General features: G+C 43.9%; 1 protein-coding gene across 1 annotated transcript in view; it reads left to right on the plus strand.

The window, feature by feature from the left end:
* Slc2a12 (solute carrier family 2 member 12) overlaps positions 1-21,156 on the plus strand; it is a 49,530-nt gene that overhangs the window by 7,648 nt on the left and 20,726 nt on the right. The window contains exon 2 of the mRNA XM_051175305.1: positions 10,205-11,542. Within this exon, the coding sequence (XP_051031262.1) occupies positions 10,205-11,542 (1,338 nt within the window). The remainder of the gene's footprint in view (positions 1-10,204; positions 11,543-21,156) is intronic.

Raw genomic sequence — 21,156 nt, forward strand, 5'->3', positions numbered from 1 at the left:
CTCCCATACCCACCACGTCTCCCCTCCCCCCACAAGCCTGCTCACACAAAGAGGCATAAAAGATGTTATAAATTCATAAAATATATTCTTCTAGCTGTCAGAGCTCGGAGCTGACTGACAGTGCCTGTACAATTCTGTATCATTCATAATTGGTAGGAGTTGTGCCTCTCTATTACAGCATGAATATCAGAGATGCTGTATGTATAGCACAAGGGTCATCAGCAGTGGTATCCTAGGAAACTCAGGGCTCTGGAGTCACCAAGGCCCATGGAGCTGACATAGAGATAAGCTTCATCTACCATCTGAGCCCAAGAGAGGGCTACCCATGGTATACGGTGCACAAGATAAATAAAAAAGGGCTTGTTGGAGTCAACAAAAGAGGATTTGCATGCAGAAATGTAGTGAGCAGTTACTGTATGAGACCCACTGTATGATGTTTCAAGTTAAGAATCTAAGCAGCACAGTACCTCTGCCTACAGGTGTTTACCAGCTCATCTGAGAGATACGAATCTAAGTGACTAGAGACATGCACTGCCTAGATCATACTGCTCATCTATAGACTGCATGACAGTGGTCCTAGGAGGTTGTAGTATACCTTCCAGGATGTCTTTTGGTGTTAGACATACAGATGCTCTTGTGATATATTTGTCTATAGTACTTGGTTCTGTGATGTGCTATGACTATATATTTTCTATGTTTGTTTTCAATGTTCTTAAATATTTAAATAAGAGGGATTATATGTTTGTTGGCTGCTTTATAGCTGTCACGTGGGTCTAAAAGTTATTGTTAAATAATTGTTTAAAAACCCACCAGATCGAAGGCCCTGGTCCAGAGCTCCAAGTCAGAAGCAATAAAGAATGGGGGTCATGTCCCACAAAGCAAGGTAAAGAACAGTGACAGAAGACACAGGCTATGCCGCCCCCCCCCCCACACACACACATCCCTGTAGACATTCTTTTAGGTGTAGCTGAGAGCTGAGGCCAATAGGTTTGTAGAACATTCTAGCTAGAGAAAACAAGTCAGATAGAAAACTGGAGAAAAGCGGATGCCACACTCAGGGAATGCAAGGATTTCTGTGTGATGGGAGCTGTGGGTCTGGAGCAGGGAAAGGAGACAACAGAGGAATCTTGGAGCTGCACACAGGGACGGCAGGGGAACTTGGTGTGCAGCAAGAAAGGAGAAACTCCCAGGAAGCAGCCTGCATCAGTTTGGAAAAGCCCACCAGAGTGACTTCAGCTTCTCCTCCTCTCAGAGGTCACCATGGTTTCAGTATGAAAGTAAAGCTAGGCCCACCCCCCTGCTGGTAAATCCTCCAGGTTCCCTGCCTTTGCTCCTGCCCTCAGGCAGGAAGTCCCTGCAGGACACTTGTGGCTTTTCTGAGTCTTCCTGCCCTGTGGATTGACACCAAATTCTAGCCCCTTTTTCCATTGCCCCTATGCCCATGTCTCCCAATTTTAGCCCTTCTTTACTGACGCCTCCCTGCTTCCCTCTCCTAATTTTTCCTTATCATATGAAGTATCTTGGTCTTTTCTCCTTTTGTCTCTCTGGTCCACCTTCTGTCCACTGGCAGACTTCCCAGTGAGCAGCCCTCTCAATGCCTATGTGACCACCTGGCCCTAAATTTAAAAGAGCTCTCTCTAAAATTACCCCCATTATGGGATTTACAATATTATTTATGCTCTTCCCACCTCGTGGCCCCATTTAAGGGTTTACAAAGCACAAAGGTGTGGTGGTGCACTGTCATAGTCCCAGCCACACGCCGGAGTTCAAGAGTTCAAGGCCAGTCCCAGCTACCTAAGATCCCCTTCTCAAACAAAACAAAACAACAAAAACAACAACAACAACAGAAACAACAAAACAAAAACAAGCAAGTTGACAACAACAAAGCCCACAGAGGGAGATTTTTTAACCACTTTTAAATAGAAAACAACTTCAAATCTTCAGTGATTTCTTTGGTTTTATATTTATTGACTAGGAAATGCAGTGCCAGAGGGCTATTCCTATGTCTGTGAGTTAAACAAATGTCCCTACATTTGAAATTTTGTAAAAGAAAAGTATGTTACTATTAAAACAAAACAAAACAAAACACCGTTAAGTAGCCACTCATGGAAATTCTTTATAAGACGGTATGCACTTTCAAACATCTATGTCTTACCACAGCTCCCACAAGCTAAGAGACATCAGAGGTGGTAATCAGATGGCTGTGGGGTGTTTGTTTGTTTGTTTTAATTCCTCTTAACCATCTGTTGAAAACCTATGTAGACATAGGAACCATGAAAATGGCAGTAGCATTAAAAACCAGAAATAGTTGTGATGCAACCCTGAGGGAAATGAAGGTGCTACACTAATGTCTGAGACCAGGAAGTGACGTGTGAGACACCGTGAGGACCCACGGTGTGTCTCCATTTGGTAGATGTGGGAGGGTCAAAGCCGAGCCGCTTCGTAGGAGCTGACTTGAGGGCCGAGTGTTGTCCTCCACAGCCCAGCTCTTCCGACACTCTTCTGCATTTGTGATTTTCAGGACTTCCACAAGTCCCGCCAGGGCTGGAAAGAGCATCCATGCTTTAAGATAGGCAGAGAGGGGAAGGGGAAGGGAGGAAAGGGGAAGGAAAGGCAGAGGAAAGCAGAGGAAGTCACTAGAGGCACCACACCCGACAGGGACATCTTCATTGAATATGTATGGAATTGAAATAAAGTCCTTGATGTGTTAAAGCCCCAGGTTTTCAGGTCTTGGGGTTCATGAAGTAAAAAGCATCATAATTGGCTTGTGAATTAAAAAAAAAAAAATCTGGTAAATGGCCAGTACATTCCAAATACAACAGAGAAGATTTTTTTTTCCCACTTTTACCAGAAACATAAATTTTAGAAAGCTACTTTTGTTTTCAAAGTAGTTTTTATGACAATGGTTTATTAAATGGCTGTCGTTTAACTATAACTGCATACCCCAGGCAGGCTTGCTTACTTCATTTATTTAGCTTATGTTTTTAGAGGCTGGAAGTCCAAGGCTGCGGATCTCCCTTAGGCTGGCCAGTTGTGGGGAGACAAAAAAAAAAAAAAAAAAAAAAAAAATCAGCATTCCCTGTCAGTCATTGTCTCCTCAGTGTTCCCTGTCATTGTCTCAGTATTCCCTGCCACTGGCAAGGTTCCTTGTCACTAAAGGACAGTCCACTGGAATAACCACCTCCTGAATTACCGAACTGGCATCAAGCCTCCAACATATGGACATTCGGGGACTGACAACATTCAAACCATGGCAATACCTGATGTGGATGAGTGGGCGGAGGAGAAGGCAGAGCTGGTGAGGTCTGAGATGAGAGGCAGCCATCATCAGGCAGGTAGAGAGCAGTGTGACGTGGTGGATGACCGGAAGAAACTATCAAAGGGATAAGTAAAAGAGATAGGTACGAGATGTGGAAGAGAATAAGAACTGTGTAATTAACATGTAAGTACTGTGACAGAAATATCATAGGAGAACTGTTTTCTGAGCAAAAGGACTCAACAACTACCTGGAAATTTAAAAAAAGAAAACAAACAACAAAAGAAAGCAAACATCTAGGTTTAGCCTGATGAAAGCTGTGGCAGGAAGAAAAGGGAAGGGAAGGAGAGAAGAGGGACGGAGGAAGGAGAAAGAAAGGAAGTTATACTTGCAGCCATTAGAAAGGGATAGTAAGTACCACAGAAAGGCCAGATGTAGGCAAGGAATACTCCTCAATCAGTGCCTCTCTCGCCAGTAGAACAGGGAGAATATTTGTTTGAGGGAACTATGCCAGTGAGTGTACCACTAGGTCAAACCTAGGATTGGAAGAATGAAATGTAGGCAAGCCATGTTTCCATCCTCCTCCTGGAAAGGTCAAGCAAGGGTAGCTGTCGAGAGAGGCCAGCTTTCCACTGATCTGGGTTTTGCTGTGTGCTAAAGGGACAATTAGAGGTCCAGGTAAGGAGAAGGCCTGTAGGAGTTAGACAAAAGCTAGTGTCCAATATTTGCCACCACATATATCACAGGACCAAAAAGCAGCATCACGAGGCTTGGGAACTCTATACTACAGCTCTCCATGGATGTGGCCTTAAAAAAAAATTGTGTTTACTCAGCTTCTGGAAGTTATGTGCCACAGTCTTCTGGCTAAGCCAGACTCTCTCCATCATGAGCCAGTTTAGAGACCAAATGCCCATGCTATGTACCCTCTTGCTGTCCGTGTTTCTACATGACTACCTGTCATTGGGTACTATAGGCTCCAGTAACACAGTTAATGTTCGTCAAAGAAGGGAAGTCTGGGAGGTTCTGAAAAAATGGAGCTTTGTGGGCTATACCCTCTAAGATGAGTAAGGTTTCCTGGAACACAGAAGATGAAGGATTCTGGTGGGTTGTGGGAGATGGTGTACTGTGAAGAGCTGCACAAGTCTGGGAAAGAATGTAGACGTTTCTGGAAGTGGTAAATGATGTATATATAGCTGGGGCAGTGAATTTGGTGCTTGGAGAGTGATGTAGAATTTGAAAGCCTGGGCCCCGAAAGGGAGCTGCTAGCATGGAGTGTGAAGGGGCCTGCAGTCACACAGAACAGGCTCATACTCAAGGCCGGTATTGCCGAAGTACAGATACACACACGTCTTTATAGTCCCCACAGTGGTGTGGTACTAACAAGCCAATAAGTGTTCTGAGGATGGTTTGGAAATGCTGGCAGTATGCTATGCAATAGTAAGCATGCATATAATCAAAAAGTCCTGCGTATTAGCAGTGTATGGTACGTCTATGTGAAGGAGAGGATCGAGGAAGAGCATTCTGCAGTGTCTCCACTCACAGTACCAATTATCTTTCCAGGTGCAGGAGATTAAAAGAGACTAGAGAAATGGGGTGAACGGAGCTTGGCCTTCAAGGTAACTTCCAGCCTAAATGTGAGGACGAGGGACCAGGGCCTTTCAGGAGACAGACCCTCTTAAGGTCCTTGCACAGAGGGGTTGGACAAGCCAGCAGAATGCAGCTAAGCAGGGTAATGACAGCACTAAAGAGGGTCTTCCCAGGGGAGGTGGCACTTGAGGTGGCAGTTGAAAGATGAGATGTGATCAAAGGCACCTAGGGCGGAGGAGCAAAAATAGTGAGCACAATGGTAGAGCTGCTTGAGGGGCAACTGCAAGTTTTCCTTGAACAATACACGGAGGAGGGGTCCTTAAATCTGAGAAGCTTTCACAGTTGGTCAAGCTGTATAATTACCTGGCTGCTTGCCAAGGAAACCTGTGCGGGCGTGCTTTTCAGCCCACTGTGGGATTTAGCGAGGCGGCAAAGTATCTATTGTGTGCCCATTGTGTGAATACGCCAGGATTGGCGTCTGGGGAAGCAAGGGGAGAAGAAAGCAGGCAGAAACTCAAATATTGTGGAAAATGGGGCATCTCGCGTTGAGTGTGGGCTACAGTCGTGGTTTCGTGTGACTCACCGTGAGCAGAGACAGTGCCGCTATTGTTGTGGCAGCCAGCACTGCTGTCCCCTGCCCAGTGCCTCCTGTCAACCCGGCTCTGTGTGACCCCCGTGGGTCTTAAAGCTCCTTTGCATATAGTCTCTCAATTGTGATCACATCCTCCTAGCACCCTGCTAAGAATCCTCACTGCATCAAAAGCACCAAGCTTTTTCTTTCCCGATGCAGGTGTGGGCCTTGCAAGGTAGCCAGAAGGCACCTGGACAAGCACGACACAGCAGTCTGTGGGTTCCCAAAACTCCGCCACGAGTTCTCCACCCTTCCCTTATCTCAGCTTAGGAAGCTGAGACTCCCCTGTGGCACTTTTATGGAGAAGAGCAATGAGGAGAAAGGGAAGCGGGAAGCAGGGCCAGGAGAAAATGCTTTGGGATGCTGGAAGCAAGCTTTCAACATGACGTCAGGGAATCGTTTTTGTTGCTGAGGTTTTATTTTATATCAGTTTTGGTGTTCTTCCCCGTTCTAGCCCTGGGAACTCCTCCTCAAACCATCCAGCTGCCTGCAAACACTTTCATTTGTATTTTGACAAACACAAACTGTGTCACCTGCCATCACTACAGACGGCATCTGATTTCGGTCCGTTCATGGCCAGATTTCTTAGAAAAGTTACGTCTACTTCCTGGCATCTATAGGACAACATTTTGTTCCTATCATCATCATTAACCAAAAGTAGACCCAAGAAAAGGCCACTCTGTGTCTCTCTTCATGACTTTTATATATGAGAAAGCAGTTCCAGGAAATGTTCTTTGCTGGAAGTCTTGAGGCACGAGTGGTCATCTTGAAAGCATTCTACACTGACCTAGAATTCAAAACCCCATGGGACAGCCCAAGGGTTGAACTGGAATAGTTGTCATAAGTCCTAGCAGTAAGGTGAGGCTAATAGTTTGGGATGTGCTCCTCAAAGAACACAAGGGGCACAATTCATATTTTAAGCAACTAAGTCCCTAATTCTTACCACTGTTGGTAAGCTGTCTCTGAGGTCATAGAATATCCTACTGCAAGGTTTTATCCTTTTAATGGCAAATGAGCCAGAGATAGATAAAATAGAAAGATAGATACCGAGAGAATAATATGCTGTGATGTACACAGGTTAAAGTAAAATGTTTCAACCATTCATAGAGAAATGCTGTCATTCTTCTCTGAACAATTATACTCTGTTCCAGGTCTCAAGGACATTCACAAACCGGGATGGCTTCCAGACCCTTCACACATATTCCCATTTGTCAGTGTTCTGTGCCCTGGCTAGGAAAGAGGCAAATCTTCTAAGTTCAGAAAGCTACAGCAGGAGCCAGGCCCCTCTTTTGGAAGGAGTAGTTCTTCCCAGACCAAGCCACACAAAGCTACCACCCTGTCCACCCCTGAAGATCTCTGCAAGGCAGAACAATAGAGCAGAAGAGGGGGGGACTTGAGGCCACCACAAGTCCCCTGTGTAGGAAAACAGTCTTTCCCGTCTACCAAGAGGAAAAGAGAGGCAAGGTGGCAGAGACAGCCTGTTCCCTAAGCTGTTTCAGCTGTCAGTTTCACTACATCCTCAACTTGTCCCTGGGTACCTTTGTAACACAGTCTACCTCCAAGGTTCATTCTCGAGAGTTACCAGTCGCATCAAATCTGAACATTAAAGGCCAGTTACCAATTGACAAACACATGCATGCACAAGTCCATAGAGCAAGCATAGCTCAAGTGAGTAATGTTCAAAAGGAAGTACAGGTAATACAATGTGCTTAGGCTGGCAAGATAGCTCCACAGGTAAAAGCACTTGCCACACAAGCCTGGGCGTGTGCACGCGCACGCGCACACACACGCGCGCACACACACACACACACACACACACACACACACACACAGTACCTATCCAGTTATGAGGATTTCACTTAATTCTCTTTGCAGTAGAGGAGTTTGCTGGTGGGAATGTTTAAACCATCTGGGGGAAGGGTGTGTGTGCAAACCGAAGGCAAGGGTGGATCTGTAGGAGACTAAGTATATACGAAAACAAAACAAACATAATAAATTAGAGAAGTGTCTCCAGGTGGTTAAACTTCTTGAAGGCCAAGACCATATTTGTTTTATTTCATGTACTCTCTCTGTACGCATATTTGTATGTATTTTGGCACTGAGAAATGTGCCTGCTGTGTAATGGGGCTTCAGAGTTATTTTCTTGCTAAGTGAATTGCTGACTCAGTTTTAATCTAATGGTTTAATCTTTACAAGTCAGCCTTATTTATTTTACTATTCTCTCAAATACCTTATTCATGGTTTTGTTTATTTATTTATGGACATAACCTTTGGTAGCCCAGGAAGACCTTGAATTCTCTCTGTAGTCAAGGATGCTCTTATCACCTTGCCTACACCTCCAGAGTGCTAAGGTTATAGGCATGTGCACCAAGATTGGTTTTTATTTATGGAGTTCTGGGAAGTGAACTATCCACTGTGAGCATGCTAGGCAAGCATGCTACCAACTGGCTTACACCACCAGCCTCAATTTACTTATTTTAATTGTCCCCTTCACATACGCCACTAAATACCCGGGCTGTCTGTGATGTGATGTGACCAGATCAGCTTAATTTGACTTATTTACATCAGGAAAGCGGAATAGCTTTTTTTTGTTTGTTTACTTATTTTTGTTTTTGTTTTGTTTTGTTTGTTTGAGATAGGGTCCCTCTATGGAGCCCTAACTAAGTAGGCCAGGTTGGCCTTGAACTCACAGAAATCTGCCTGCCTTAGCCTCCCCAGTGCTGGGATTAAAGGCATGCAACACCATGCCCAGGTGGAATAACTTTCTTAAATGGCACCCGGCTCACTTCTAAAACCAGGCAGGGTTAAATGGCCTTACCCTATCAGCCTAAGATAGCTGTGCCCATGCACTTTGCCAGCCTGTCCTGCCCAGTTTTATCAGTTTTCCATATTTGCTCCTAGCCCTTGTATTGGAGGTCTCAAGGGCCCAGTCTAGCCCTGCTTCTTTTCCTGCACTCTGTCTTCCTAAACTCTCACTTATTCCCGAGGGTTTAAACACCACAGTTGCTAATCTGTCTCAGGTGCCTCAGATCTACTGATACTCAGTTTCCCTCTTGGACATTTGTATCTTACAGGGGAAATGAAAAAAAAAAAAAAAAAAAAAAAAAAAAAAACGTTTTAGTAAGTCCAAAGTGAAGCTTCTGATGTTCATGACTCTTGTTGCTACACACAAACAGTTCTGTTCCTGGCCTTTCCTAGAAGGGTATGTGGCACCAGGCAGTCTATATAAATATGCATATGTACATTGAGTATTGTAGAAGTACCCACTTGAACTGTTTAACCAAAGCAACATTTGAGGTACCAACCCGCTTGCTTAGTCAACCTCCAGTTTATGAGAAGTTACAGCCGTGGGCGCTTATTTGGCTTGACAGGAAGTCTTGTATTTGTTTACTTGTCTCCAGTTCTATCTGAGCATTCAAACCTGAGCTAACATCATCTCTTGTCTATGATGTCCTTGGGACCAGTGGCCAGTCTTGGTCCTTGGAGACCTAGTCTCCCTACGGAAGCATTAGCACCTCCCAAAACAAGAAAGATGTGATACGCATGCTTTTTTACTTACTCAGTGGGTGTGTAGCCATTATCCTTGGAACAACAATGAAAGGTGTCCCCCATGAATTCTACCCTACACACAGGGCTCCTCTGTAACTATCTAAACTCTCTGCCTTTCCCTACTGGCAGGCCACACACACTGTATATTGTCCCTCTTACTGTACCTGAGACATGACAAGAGCTTCCCTGTCCTGTCTTAGAAACGGCTGTCACTATATACAAGCCCTGCTACCCATTCTTGTTTGTTCTCTTTTGGTCTTGTCAACATTGCAAAGGTGTGTGTGTGTGTGTGTGTGTGTGTGTGTGTGTGTGTGTGTGTGTGCGCGCGCGCGCACATGTATGCATGCATATATCTGTATATCCATTACTGAAAAGCAATAACTGTTCACTTTCCCCCCCTTTCCCTTATGTTTTACATTAAAAAGAATTCCAATTTCGCTTTGATCCCCTCTGTTACATTCCTCCTTTCTTCTTCCTCTCGTGAGTAGCAGGCATTGTAGGCTGCTTGCCCTGCATCCATTTGTACCTTCCTATTTCTAACACAACCTTGACTTCATTCAAGCATCCATATACCTCCCACTCTCACCCCTGTTTTTTGTTTAAAGACTCCTATGGGCACTGGCCAAGGCCAAGTACAGTCTGACGGTGTCACTGAGGGATGAAGAGACTCAGGGGCTGGTTTCTGTGTGGCTCCACACAGCCACAAACCTACACCTCCTTCTAGAGGCCCCTTCCCTCCTGTCTGCCCTGAAAGGTTTGTCTTTAGAGAACTGGGTTGGGCTTCGACAACCAGGCTATCAGGACATCTAATCCAATGCCGAAGGCCCACACTAGCTGGTAACCTTTTTGTTTAGTCTTTATCATCCGCCAGCTGCTTATCTTGCTCTTGAGTAAAAACATCACCAACATCCTGGCCAGCAGGGAGCCAGATTTCATAAACACCTCTGTGACTCCCCTCCTAAACAACAAAGAAAAAATAATTTTTCCTTCTGTTGTTAATTATCATTTTTTGGACTAGTGTATTATTTTACCATAGTGTATTACTTTACCATGGTTGTGTGTATACATGCCTAAAGTCAACATTTTGAAAGTCTTACCCAAAGGTAAGTCTCCATTCGGATATGGCATGTTTGGAATAACCTCTCTGAGCTGACATCATAGTTTCCCTTTTCTGCTTGCAGGTTGCAGCATGTTTACCTTCCTGACGTCTGTCACTGCAGCCGTCAGCGGCCTCCTGGTGGGCTATGAACTTGGACTCATCTCTGGAGCCCTCCTTCAGATCAGGGCCCTATTAGCCCTGACCTGCCACGAGCAGGAAATGGTTGTGAGCTCCCTCCTCATTGGGGCTTTCCTGGCCTCTCTTACGGGAGGTGTGCTGATAGACAGGTACGGAAGAAGGCTCACCATCATGCTGTCATCCTGCCTCCTAGGACTCGGAAGCTTGGTCTTGATAATGAGTTTATCCTACACAGTTCTCATCATGGGACGCATCGCTGTAGGGGTTTCCATTTCCTTGTCCTCCATTGCCACTTGTGTGTACATTGCAGAGATTGCTCCCCAGCACAGAAGAGGCCTTCTTGTGTCACTGAATGAGCTGATGATTGTCATCGGTATCCTTTTTGCCTATATTTCAAATTATGCATTTGCCAATGTCTCCAATGGTTGGAAGTATATGTTTGGTTTTGTGATTCCCTTGGGGCTTCTGCAAGCAATTGCAATGTACTTTCTTCCTCCCAGTCCCCGGTTCCTGGTGATGAAAGGACAGGAGGAGGCTGCTGGCAAAGTTCTCAGGAAGTTAAGAGTGATCTCAGACACGGAAGAGCTCACTTTGATCAAATCTTCCTTGAAAGACGAGTATCAGTATAGTTTCTGGGACCTGTTTCGCTCCAAGGACAATATGAGGACGCGAATCATGATAGGCCTGACGCTGGTATTTTTTGTACAAACCACTGGCCAGCCAAACATACTATTCTATGCATCAACTGTCTTGAAGTCTGTTGGCTTCCAAAGCAACGAGGCAGCTAGTCTCGCCTCCACTGGGGTTGGAGTGGTCAAGGTGGTTAGCACCATCCCAGCAACCCTCCTTGTGGACCAGGTTGGTAGCAAAACCTTCCTCTGCATTGGCTCCTCTGTGATGGCTGCCTCACTGTTGACGATGGGCATTGTGAATCTCAACATCAACATGAATTTCACCAATATCTGCAGAAGCCATAGTCCTCTTAACCAGTCCCTGGAGGAACCTGTGTTCTATGCAATAGGGAACCTGTCAACTAGCAACAGCAGTCTCAGGGAACATGTTAAAGGAGTCACTCCCCACAGCAGGGGCTCGTTTGTACCCATGGGAAACGGCATGGAGCAGAAAGGGGAGTTGACCATCACATCTTTACCAAATGCTGGACTGAGCCAAACCGAACACCAGATAATCACAGACCCTGCAGTTGTCCCAGCTGCTTACAAATGGCTGTCCTTGGCCAGCTTGCTGGTTTATGTTGCTGCTTTTTCAATTGGTCTAGGACCCAGTAAGTAATTTCTTTTCTTCTTTGGAGACTGCCCTGAAACTTTCTTTGTAGACCAGGCTGGCCTTGAACTGACAAAGATCCGCCCACCTCTGAAAAGGGATTCATTGCTCAAAGGTATTACACTGTTTTATGAGTGCAACTTTATTGAGGTTGCATTGCATTCATGAATCTCTTTATGGGTGAAAGGAAAAACAATTAAGTGTCTGAATTTTCTGAAAGACACAATGATTGGTGCATTCCAGGGTAATTAATAAGAAGCAAATCATTAGATGGGAGGAAGAAGTTCTAATTTCTTTGAGTAGATTTTAATGACTAGAGCAATTTCCTGGGGAATTTCATGCTCTTTCACTAAATGGAAGAACGAAAGTGTGGTTTGTCCCATGCAAGAAACACAAAGCAAGTGGCTAACTTACAGGGGCCTAACGTTCTTTTGTTTTCTAGATTTGGATTGTTCAAACTCAGAGACAGACTTGCTAAGATGGTTCATTTCTGTTCTGTAGTCTTTTGCCTCACAAAAAGTCTCAACCTTTTTGTAGGGGGTTGTGAAGGATCTTTTGTACGTCACTTGGGGGAAATGCTTTGAAGCAGGGTAGTGTTCCTCAAACAGTCCCATCTTGGATTCTCTCATCCTCCAACTCCCACCTCTCTCTTTGCCTTCCTCTCTTTTTCCTCCCTCTTTCCACCCTCTAAAATTCCGCCAGTTAGTAGCATTAATTTTGAAACTATAAGGATCAAGGTGATAAATCTTCTCTAATAAAGGGAACTCTTGACAGTGCCAGACCAAGAGGCACACAGAGGCTTCCCGTTGAAGAAGGGATTCTGTGGAGAAATATTGGTCTCTGGCACCATGTGGAGAAATTTCTAGAAAGAAGGCATGCTCTAGCCATCCAGTGCTAACTCAGTATCTATGTATTCAGATGGTATCTATTAGGGGACTTGATTTTTACTGACCAGGAGCCATGCTGTCATGGACAGATCAGACCTTGTTCTCATCTTCCAAGAGACTAGTTGACTAACCTATGGTACATTCCCGGTGTTGACCCTCTTATCATCAGTTTGCAGAGGTGGCCCACTTGATCTCAGTTCATCAACGCTCTTGAACATGCTTCTATAGCCTCTCCTGCCTTAACCCTACCACCTTATTATTCAAGTTTTATACCTTCTTCTAAAATGCCAGTTTCTAGATAATGATTTTCTTTCAAATTATAGACAGGTAGGAAGGAGGGGATCTGGAGGGCCCTGCACCGAGCCCAGTCAGCTGTGACAACTCAGGACTAAGAAGCTGTAACTAGGCTGGGTAGCACCATAGATAGGTAGATTTCCCATATATGCTGTGAAGGGGCTGATAGAGTAAATAGTACTATGCCCTAGCCTCTGATTAGTCTGTCTCATTCTTGATCCTGATCATTAAGACATAATAAGCTTGTTTTCAGACAGTTGTTCACCCATGGTATACTTCTGGGACTGCTTTGGGTCTTTAAACTAATGACAGCTGGTAAACCATCATTTGTACATTTTTATTTGAAGAAAGGATTCATAGTCTACAGAAGAATAAGGTATGGGTGTTATCATATACTAAAGAACAGCCTGACCTTGTTTGTAATACTGTTCTATATAAGCAAGTACAGTAAGAGTTGTTCATCTGATAAACATTTACATGGTGATCAATCTACTGGCTTTCTTTGCCAAAAATCTTTTGTTCTCTATGTTCATTGTGGAACTAAAAATGTTTCTTTTATGTAGTTACTTTTTTTTTCATTTAATTCTGTGAAATATCAAGGTTTACCTTAGAATCTGGGGGCGGGGGGGGGGGCCTAAAATAGATATGCCCTTGTGGTTTTAACTTGGAGACCCTCTTCAGTTGAAAGAGTTGCTATTGTGGTTACAAAATAATCGTAAGAGAGCCATTGATCTTGAACTTCTGGAATCAACCTAAGTAGGGAGTGGAGGAAGTCCTGAGTGAATGTGTATTTTGACATGAGTAAGGCCTGTCCAGGGCTCAGATACCAATGGCCCATGGTAAATTGGCAAAGCCATTCCCCATATGGGCCAGGCAAAGCTTTCCTCTGGAAGTCTGGGTATGCGTGCATGTTTATGAACTGTGTGTGCCATGCCTAGCAACTGCAGCTTCCTCCTCCCAGCTGTTTACAGCCTGAGAATGCTCACCTGCAGAGACCCCTGCAGAGACGAGCTATCTTGCACCATAGTGTACATAGTAAACACCCCAGGTTCCAGGTCGCCAGTGGTTAGAGAATCCCTGCCCATCTCTGGTCCCAGATTCATTGGGCATGTGACTCTGTGTGTCTTTTCTTCATTTCCCTGCTGCCCCTAGGCAAAGATCAGGGACCCAAGCCACTCAGGACATGGACAAGCCTATTTCCCATCACAGTCTGTTAATACCATGCCACCCCTCAGTAGATTTTGGGACATTTTGAATGCAGCCCATTGTCTACTCCAGCATGCCGCTTGCCATCTCATTGCATTAGAATCAGTTGAATATTCTTTTTGCCTCATGGTGTCTGAGTTTTCCGTCTATGATCTTGTGTCCCTTTGGCCTTTGAGCCAATGGTGAGGCAGTGGCTGACAGGGCAGACAGCATACAACCTTCGTTGACACAAAGAGAAAAAAGGGAGGAAGCAAGGATCCTAAGATCTCCTTCAAGGGCACACACTAAGGCTTAATGGCTTTCCTTCCAATAGGCCCTGCCTCCTAAGAGGGTCTACTTCCTCATAGTGCCATAGGCTAGAAGCAAGCTCTTATCATATGCATTTAGGGTACTCTCCAAACTCAGACACAGAAGTCAGTTATTTTTAGCCCAGTCCTCTCCTTGAAGAGACATTAGAAATAAGAGCAAATAAAAATAGTATATCATCCTTTCATTGGGCCGGTAATGCAGCCACTGTAACACCATCCACCCCTGCCCCCAAGGGACATAATCTCTCTCTTCTGAATTTCTGCTATAGGTAGGTAAATGTGTGCTTTTTCTAAGGCAATTTATGCCAGAAAAAAGGAGAATAATGATTTTTCTTTTAAAAATGTCTTTGATACACATTTACTTTGATAACTGAACTTAAGAAAACATTGAAGTGCATCAGTTAGAATTCAAGTTCAGCTGATTAAAAAAAAAAAAAGACCAAAACAACAAAAGATTAAAGAAGCTAGACCTTTCTTTCTTCCTTTCTTTCTTTCTTTCTTTCTTTCTTTCTTTCTTTCTTTCCTTCCTTCCTTCCTTCCTTCCTTTTTTCTCTTTCTTTAGATCTTTCTTTCTTTCCCTATCTATCTATCTATCTATCTATCTATCTATCTATCTATCTATCTCTTCTTAACTCTGGAGCTGTGTAGTTCTAGGTGCTGTGGCTATGCCCCGGGTCAGGCTCTGGGAGCCTACAGCTTCCCCAAATCTTACATTAGGTTATGTATTAATATTGATCTTATATTAGGTTATGCTTTAATATTGGCTCTTCCTTTGTCATGTGACTGTTTAAATACCGAGATGCATTTAACAGTGTCACTATCCTTTACTAGTAAGTAGTGATCCCTTCAGAATAATCAAAGCATACACAGTACAGCCAATTAAGGGAATGTCAGGCAGAGAAGGGCCTGGGTTATCCATGGCCATGTAAGTAATTGCAGTAGCGTGTCATCACTCTGAGTGATAAACAGATGGGGATTTTTTTTATTACACCCTACCACTGTGTGTTTGTGTTTGTGTGTGTGTGTGTGTGTGTGTGTGTGTGTAATGTGTGTGCATGTATTCACATGTGCTCTTTCATTCTTGTGTGTGAGGCTGGTCCAGCATGCATGCAGAGGTTAGAGGACAGCCTTAGATGGCAGCCTCACCTTCTATTTTGCTTGAAACAGAATCTCTTGGTTATTTTTGTGGTTGCATATTGCAAGATATCTGATCCATGAGCATCTGGGAATTGTCTTCTTGCTCCACCTTGCATCTTATCATATGAACACTGGGATTGTAGATGCCTTATCCACTGAGCATCTCCCCAGCCTGTAATGAATGTCTTATGGGGATCAGACGTCACACAACTGGGAGAAGCTGAAGAAGCAAAGGTTAGGGAGAGGAAAAGGAAAAGCCTTGGCAATCAGGGCCCCAGACAGAAGCTGCTAGAGACATCTTTGGAAGCCTGTGGCCTCTGTATTTAATCATGGCCTGGAATATCGAGAAGTGTAAGTTAGATTGGCAGAAGCAAACTCACCTGAACCTGCCCTAACAGAATAGGAATGTGTGGGAGAGAACTGCAGCCTGCTCCCATGTCTTCCCACATCAGCTCTGAGGACACTGGCCAGAGAAATGGTGTTTCTCCAGTGCTTGGCCTTGACCTTGGAGAAATTCTAAAAGCAGATCTGGCCAAATGTTCTGATTCCTACTACCTGTAAGGGGATCCAGTGGTCAAGCTACAGTGATATTGAGGGCCTTACACTAACCAGCAAGCCTGGCTTGGGGTCTTTGGACTTCTAAACTCATACAGATTCGTCTTTCTGAAAACTATCATTCAGGACTGCATGGGAAGGGGATTCTGGGAAATGTAGTCCCATCTTGGCTAAAGTGCTGCAGCAGGGAGCCACCATAATATATAATCCATGGAGTAAAAGAGAATAGATGTGATATGGAAAAATGTATTTCAAAAGGTCAAGGATCTCGAATTTAACCTTTTGGTTTGAGAGACATTTTAAGAAATAATCAAAGCATTTAGTTATCAATATGTATGACTAGCTTTCATTCTATCCATTTCTATAAACGAAGGTGAGGTCATTTCATTAATACATTGTGGCTTTGATTCCTTTGGCTAGAAAACTAAAAGATGTTCTTGGCTAGCGCACTGTAAACGCTTTTGTGTTGTTTTCTCAGATACTAATGATCTCCCTGAGGTCAGTGGTTCTCGCTTATCTCCAGATCTCTGGTCACTCATGGCTTCCTGGTCCTTGTGAGACTTTTTCTACTTCAACATTACACTATCAGCTGAGCAGGGAAAGGCCATGGCTGAATTCTTCTTCCTCTTACACCATGGTCCGCCTTCACTTCCCCATTTTCCCACGGGGCTGCCACATCTATGGCCACTCAGGGTTGATTTTGGAGATTTTTCTTACTCCAGTCAGTGACCAAACACTTGGGCTTTCCCTCAACAATGGAGCCTGTATTTATTGTTTCTTTTCTATTTCTGCCACCCTACTCTAGCCCTGTGTTCTTATTACTAAATTACTGCGAGTCTCCCAGTAATTCCAGGCCTTGCTCACACCCGTCCATCTTCCTTGCACGTCAACTTTATATTGTATTAGAGAAATCAACTGCTTTCCAAGATGAAAAGAAGATGGTAAATTATTTTTCTTTCCTTCTTTCTTTTTCCTCTCCAAAGAAAGGAAATAATCTGTGGAAGATTTTGGGTCCCACAGGTTAAGGCCCATGGGCTCAGATTCCTTGGGCTCATTCTAACTTTCTGCCATGATCTAACCCATCCCGGAAAGGGAAACTCAGTTTCTCGGGGCCTTCCATCATCTCCCTGAATTACATCCATGCATCTGTGTTGCTAGTTACATGGAGACTATAGCATTGTGCTGGAGCCATCATTCACATAGAGGTACATTGAAGCTCCTTGTAGCATGCACAGTAAGTGAGATGCAGGCATTGCATGATGTGGTGATGTTTCAGCCATTGGGGCGTCTTTATTTCTGATGCCCCCATCTCTAGTCAATGAACACATGTAGTCTTCGCCCTCTACCCAATCCCAATCTCTCCTACCTTTGAAGCTTCATGAAAAGCTCCTCTTCAAATCCACTCAAATTGTTAAAAGGCCTCTGTTTGTATGCACTGTTAATGTATGCCTCCTGTAGAGTTACTCAGTTCCAGAATACGAAGAGTTGGTGTTAAAAGGTAGAAACCCTGGGCTCTAATCCCAGACCTTTAATTTACTGATGTACAAGCCATTTTTCTAGTCTTGGTTGCTTCTAGTCTATGAGTTGGACATAGTCATGTGATATCTGCTAGGAAGAATAGGTGCATGCCAGGAGAGCCAGTGTGTTCTGCGTGCTCAGAGTAAATGACAGTGCAGCCTGTAACTCAGTCCTTGAGTGACAATGTGTATTGCTTCCAGACATCCCTTTTTGTTTATTAATTGGAGAACAGTTAGTATATCATATGTTCCTGGAAAAAGAAAACCACATTGTGTGTGTGTGTGTGTGTGTGTGTGTGCGTGGGTGCGTGTGCGTGTGTGCGTGTGTGTGCGCGCGTGTGTATGTGTGCGTGTGTGTGAGTGTGCGTGTGTGTGTTTCTTTCTGTCCTTTATATGTGAACACCTTATAATTCTGTTTATAAATCGTGCCAGGCCACATTTGGATTGTGAAAGGAGATGGGAAAAGACGTTTAAGCTAAGATGTAGTCCAGGAAGGAGCTCAGAGTCAGCTCAAGTGGGTGGTTGAAGGACCCAATAACTTAGGAATGCTGCCTGGCCAAAGCAAGTCCTCTTGCTGCCAGACACCATCACAAGGTTTTCTGTAGAACAATGCGTCACTTGGGCATGACTTTCAAAAATCTGTCTGGTTTTTTGCCTATAAGAAAAGAAGCTGGGAGATAGTTGTGCTCAGAAGCAGTTGGTGGGAGGCAGCTAGGGCGTGTTGTTAGTTAAGTCCCAAACAGCTGCACACAGAGTTCTGTAAGTCATCCTGGAGTTTCTTGGACACCTTTCTTTTTGCCACCACATGGAGGAGTTAGTTTTGTTGAGAACTTCTAGGCCCAAAGTAGTGCTAGTGGGTGGGGAAGATGAGGATGGAGGCGCTTAGGGTGTGAGAAAGGGATTAACTTTTTCATCCATCCCATAGTGCCTAACTCAGAATGGTAGCTCCAAGGACTGGCTTGGGTGTCACATGGGAGAGGCCATTATCTGAATCAACCTTCTTGACATAAGCAATAACATCCCACTGTGGCCTGGGGATAGAGATTTTCCTAGTGTCTTCAGAAGGATCTGAAGAATTGTCCTGCTGGGTAGCAGAGGCAGGCGAATCTCTGTAAGTTCGAGTCCAGCCTGGTCTACAGAGCTAGTTCTAGGGCAGTCTCCAAAGTTACACAGAGAAACCCTGTCTCAAAAAAACCAAAAAAAAAAAATTATCCTTTGGCTGGGCAGTGGTACATGCCTTTAATCCCAGCACTCAGAGGCAGGTGAATCTCTGAGTTTGAAGCCAGTCTTGTCTACAGAGTGAGTTCCAGAACATCCAGGGCTACACAGAGAAACCCTGTCTAGAAAAACCAAAATAAAAATAAATTTAAAATTGCCCTTTGTTTATTTTGCAAAGAGCTAGCTACTCATGTCTATATCTGTGCTATGATTTCCTTTTCTTTCCTAAAGAAATCATGCCATAGGAAATTCCATTTCAATACTCAAAATTGTATTGTAGAGCTTTGGCATAAACTGCAAGAACAAGTTAGGGCTTTAAAAATATTATTAGAAGTAAGCTTTTCATACCAGCTTTTGAATGCATTATAAAACGTATTAACCTGGTGTGATTATTGCTCAAGTATGGAATTTAGAGAGTTTATTACTTGTAAAACAAACAAACCCTTTGTATAAGTAGAGGTATAAGGGAGAAAGTACTTGCTGTTCTAAAGCAACATTGAAAGGAAGATTAAACTATCCTTATTAAATCCAAAGTATGAGTTGGCTTAGAGCAACATTCTTTAATTATATTAGATCATAGCGTGGCTTTCCTTCTGCCAAGAAAGTGCTTCTATTCTTAGGTTAAACTGGATGCCCCAAGTCGTTTCACTCTCTGGCCCTCTAGTTTTCCAACTTTGAAATAACAGGGTTGCCTTAGGGTCTAGAATTTAGGAGGAAGGGACCTAAATGTGGCACCAAGTAATGCTATGCATTTCCTTCTATGCACTTAAAATAGCATTCTAAGAAGGAGTCCACTGGCTTTGCCCATCTGCTGAAGGGTTCATAGGATGTAAGAGAAAAGAGCTGTGTGTAACCAGTAGTAAGACTCTTGCGTGAAATTAAACCAGAGCATAAACCCCACTGGCAATACTCCTGTCATTTCTGAAACAGTTAATTATGCATGCCTTGTCCATCACTTCAGCATAGCTTCAAAAGTCTTAACCTGACTCTCCAGTGCATGTTCAAGGTGGTCTTGACCATTATTTTAGCTCCTTTTCGTGACTGAGAATTTTTTAGCATAGAATCACAGATTCTTGATATTATGAGAACATCCACTTATGCCCCACAAGTAAAGATGAGCCAAAACTCAGAGCCCACTGTCATTATGCCATGGTTCATTTGAGGTGATATTTGTGTAGAGACTCAGTCCTCCGTTCAGCACTGGTACCCTGTAACTTAGAAACAAATCCAGGTGGCTGTTTTTTATTTTCTTTTAAGGACCATATTTGTACGTCTGTATTTACTATCACTGCATATGATAATACAGCCAGCATACAATGGAATGTATGTAACCATAATTCATTTTTTCAGTCCACACCTTCATAGTGCTACAAGTCATTCTATGTCACTAAATCCCATCCCCATGGTTGGTCCCTAATCCTATATGTGTTTGGCTTGACTATAATTGTGTCTTCTATACGTTTGGACCATCTTCCGTCATACTTTCCTTTCCCCCTGCTTTCTATTAGTGAACTCAGCTGTCGAGGTTTGCGATACATGCCACCCTTCCTTCGCTCCAGAGTGCCATCATCTCTGAGGAGGCATGTGTGTGGCTATTCTTTACACAGGCTGTCTAATCCAAAACTTCGTATGTCCACAGATTAATTAATTCTCTCTTCTCTTGTCCCTAACTATCTTTTCACCAGGAATAGATGTGAGAAAATTTTCTCTGGATCATATATTAAGTTATGTAATGAGGCTGTGGCTATCACCCTTCAGCTAAACTGTCTTTGCTTCACACATTCAAGTGGTACATCACAAGGAAAGCTGAATGACAGGTGACACTATGGCATCTCCTTGTACATTGTCTACCAACTCTGGAGCCCACTATGGGCAGGAATGAGCATAATGAAGAGGCCAAGAAGAGAAGGCAGGGGGAGGAAGTATTGGAAATTCATTCATTCATTCATCCAGTAGGAAAATGTGGCTCAGCATGACTTACATGCCTTGGGCCAGGTGCTGGACATTTGGGTGTGGATGGGAGAGACCACACCCTGCCTTTGAGGAGCTAGTAGTGAAGGAACAAGTGATAAGGATAGCAATGAACACTTGTATCATATAGTTTCAGAGCAGAGCAGTGCCAGTTTAGCAGAGAATACAAGGAGAGGTATCCTTGGAGGAAGGTTGCTTCAGGTAGGAAAGTACAGAGGGTGTTTCTCAGACTGTGCTACTGGGGCAGGTTGGGTATATAGAGAGTAGTTTGACTATCTGGAAGAGGAGAGTTCTAAGTAGGGGTAAATGATGGCAGGTCAAGTACACACAAAGATGGACATGAGCATGAAAGATTAGGCGAATGACCAAAAAAAAAAAAAAGGGGGCATTGAATCTGTATGACACAGTGCTAGAATTTGGATGGGGCTTTTTGCCTGAGACCTCCTGTCTCAGTCAAGCTCCATTGTGCAGGAGTTTGGGCAAATAAACTTAGCTCTGAAATTTTCAGTTTGCTAACGTGGA

The sequence above is a fragment of the Phodopus roborovskii genome, unplaced genomic scaffold (genome assembly GCF_943737965.1).
Source record: "Phodopus roborovskii unplaced genomic scaffold, PHOROB, whole genome shotgun sequence".
Classification (NCBI taxonomy): Eukaryota; Metazoa; Chordata; class Mammalia; order Rodentia; family Cricetidae; genus Phodopus; species Phodopus roborovskii.